Source organism: Monoraphidium neglectum (genome assembly GCF_000611645.1).
Source record: "Monoraphidium neglectum strain SAG 48.87 unplaced genomic scaffold scaffold01480, whole genome shotgun sequence".
Taxonomy (NCBI): Eukaryota; Viridiplantae; Chlorophyta; class Chlorophyceae; order Sphaeropleales; family Selenastraceae; genus Monoraphidium; species Monoraphidium neglectum.
The window spans coordinates 1-2,622 of record NW_014012148.1 but is presented as its reverse complement, the minus strand read 5'-3'; the positions used below and the strand labels follow the sequence as shown (position 1 = coordinate 2,622).

The 2,622-nt window shown below is 65.0% G+C and overlaps 1 protein-coding gene across 1 annotated transcript in view; it reads left to right on the top strand.

Moving 5' to 3' along the window:
- The window catches only part of MNEG_8024 (hypothetical protein), a gene marked incomplete at both ends in the record, with an annotated part of 2,574 nt that extends 778 nt beyond the window's left edge, over positions 1 to 1,796 (top strand). Inside the window, 6 exons of the mRNA XM_014043501.1 lie at positions 49 to 196; positions 404 to 598; positions 910 to 999; positions 1,182 to 1,239; positions 1,416 to 1,543; positions 1,715 to 1,796. Of these exons, the coding sequence (XP_013898955.1) occupies positions 49 to 196; positions 404 to 598; positions 910 to 999; positions 1,182 to 1,239; positions 1,416 to 1,543; positions 1,715 to 1,796 (701 nt within the window). The remainder of the gene's footprint in view (positions 1 to 48; positions 197 to 403; positions 599 to 909; positions 1,000 to 1,181; positions 1,240 to 1,415; positions 1,544 to 1,714) is intronic.
- Between the last annotated feature and the right edge of the window lie 826 nt (positions 1,797 to 2,622).

Sequence of the window (2,622 nt, the reverse complement as noted above, 5' to 3'; positions counted from 1 at the left end):
CCCGCCCCCTCCACGCTCCAACCCCGCCCCCCCAACGCCGCGCACCAGAGACGCTGCTGGCGGACGGCGTCTTGGCTCGCATCATCCCCGACGCTGCCTGGCCGGACCTGGCTGTGTCGCCCTCCGGGCCCTTCTCCATCTCCACCTTTGCGCTGTCGCTGCTGCTCGTGTTCCGCACCAACAGCAGCTACAACAGGTAGGCGCTGCACAACTGCATTCAAACAAGGTTGCAAGCCAAGCATCGGCAGCCACCCAACACTGCGATACGGCACTGCTAGCCCCGTCAGCGATGCCAGAAGACTGCCCTACGGGGAAAACCCGCAGCCGTCGGTGACCCCCCTCAGCTGCGCCCATTCTTGAGGGGCTCCCTTGTCACGACCCCGTCCCCCGCCCGCCGCCGCAGGTGGAGCGAGGCCAACGCGGCGTGGAGCTCTATTGTGACTGACTGCTGCCAGCTGGGCCGCCTGGCGGTGCAGCGGCTGCCCGAGGAGGACGCATGTGTGCAGCGCGCCCTGCGGCGGTGGCTGTGCGCCTTCCCCGTCGCCGTCATGTGCTACGTGCGGGAGGAGGAGGGCGCGCTGCAGGGGCTGCTGCAGGGGTGAGGGGCCCGCTAAAGAGGGCAAGCGCGCGCGTGGGGGCGTGCACCTGCGGCATGCGTCTGAGCGGGATGCGGCGGGGTGGTGCGTCGCTGAGATTGCGGGCAAGCTGCAGCAACATGCGGCACTATCCAAGGTGGCTTGCAAGTTTGTTGGTGTGGAGGGCATGAGAGAAGGAAATTGAGTGCATGCACAAATATGTCAAGGGCAAGGAAACATGGTGCAATGCTTTGTACGGCATGTGCTAGCCCTGCATCTCCACCCCACTTTCCTCCCTCTCATACACATCACTTGCGCGCGTCCGCCACCTCAGGGTGCTGCTACCCCACGAGCAGCAGCTGCTGCTGCGGTCCTCCATGCGGCCGCAGACGGTGCTGCAGGTCATCGGCAGCCTCGTGGGCAGGTGAGGGCGCGACCACGCCGCCTGCTCTCGAGCCCGACGCGTGCCCCCTCTTAGTATACGCCCCGGCAAGCGTGCCGGCTTGCAACCCCCTGAATCGCTTGCCTCAGGGGGCCAGGCCTCCCGCGCCACACCCCCACCTCTGCATGTCCCCTAGCTCCAGACTGTTCTTGCACACCCCGCAGGAGCAGCCTGCCAGGCGACGCCAAGGGGCGCTTCGACGAGCACCTGAAGAGCTTGCAGGTGGGCGGCCTTTCCTGGGCTCGCGGAAACTTCTTACTTGCCTGCACAATACGCCCCGTAGCTGTTACAATGTGGCTCACCCGTTTGACCTACTGCTGGGCAGGGTCACTTACTCACAGCGCAGCTTCCCCACATTCTGGGTTCGCTCGTTTCCCCTGTCCATCCCGTTTGCGCAGGGCGCCTTCCAGTCGTGCGAGAAGCTGCTCAGGACGCCCCTGCCGCTCAGCTACTCGCGCCACACGTCGCGGTTCCTCGTCACATGGCTCACAGCCCTGCCCTTCTGCTCGTGGCAGGTCGTCGGATGGTGCGCGCCGGGCGAACGCCTGGTGAAGCGTGTGCTGGGTTGGGGGATATGGCGCAGGGCCGCTAGAAGCCAACAGCTTTATCGTGTTCATACACAGGAGCGGCGGCAGCACCCAGATCAGGCAAGCAAAGCAATCCACAATTTTTTGATGTGCTCCACCATTCTGCGCAGGGCCACGGTGCCGGTGGACCTGATACTGGTGGGTGCAGCTGCTGTTTGGCGGCCAATGTTTGGCTCTTGGCTCACCCCCTGAACAGGGCTATGCTGCGCGCAACGAGCTCCCTGTTCCTCCACCCACACCCTTGTTTGTGTCGAAGGCCCCTTGATGTGCCAGTCAATGTCCTTTTGCCGCGCTCACCCGCTATGGGCTGCCCTCAACCCCTGCCCGTATGTTACTGCCCAGGGCTTCTTTTTGCTGGTGAGAGTCGGTCACGTTGTTTCCGCGAAGGGTGGCCTTCAGCATGGCTCAGAGCCAGCCATAGACAGCGCGCCTGCCGGATTGCCGTGGCATGGCTGAATCTGTGAGGAGATTGCGAAGGGCACGGCTGCGGCAAGCCAGAGGTGCCTGTTGTCAAATTGTGTCCCTCCTGCTCGTGCCCCCCCTGCCACCATGTTGATTGCTGCCGTCCTCCCGCCGGGCCGCAGGGCATAGAAGAGATCGGGGTCCAGGTGAGCCTTGATGGGGGGGGGGGGGGGGAGCAGCCCGCTGTTTCCCCGCGCACCCCGTACGGCGTGACCCGCGAGCACCAGCGGCTGCACCCGCGCCGCTCGTTGCCGACGGCGGAGTCTCGCCCTGCTGCACCGCCGCCGCCGCCCGCCGCCGCTCGCCGCCTGCACAGGTCGAGGAACCAATGGCGCTGCTCGCCCTTGAGGTGCGGGCCAGCCTTGCATGTTGCACTGTGTCAGCCTGGGCGCCGCTCTTATCTGTGCCCTGGTGTCCCGCCCTTACATTGCAACCTGGGCGCGTGTGCGCAAACAATCATGCAAGTTGCAGCGCCCGCCCCCATCCTGCGCCTGTAACCATGAAATGTGCAGCACCCGCCCCCATCCTGCGTCTATAATCATGCAAGGTGCAGCGC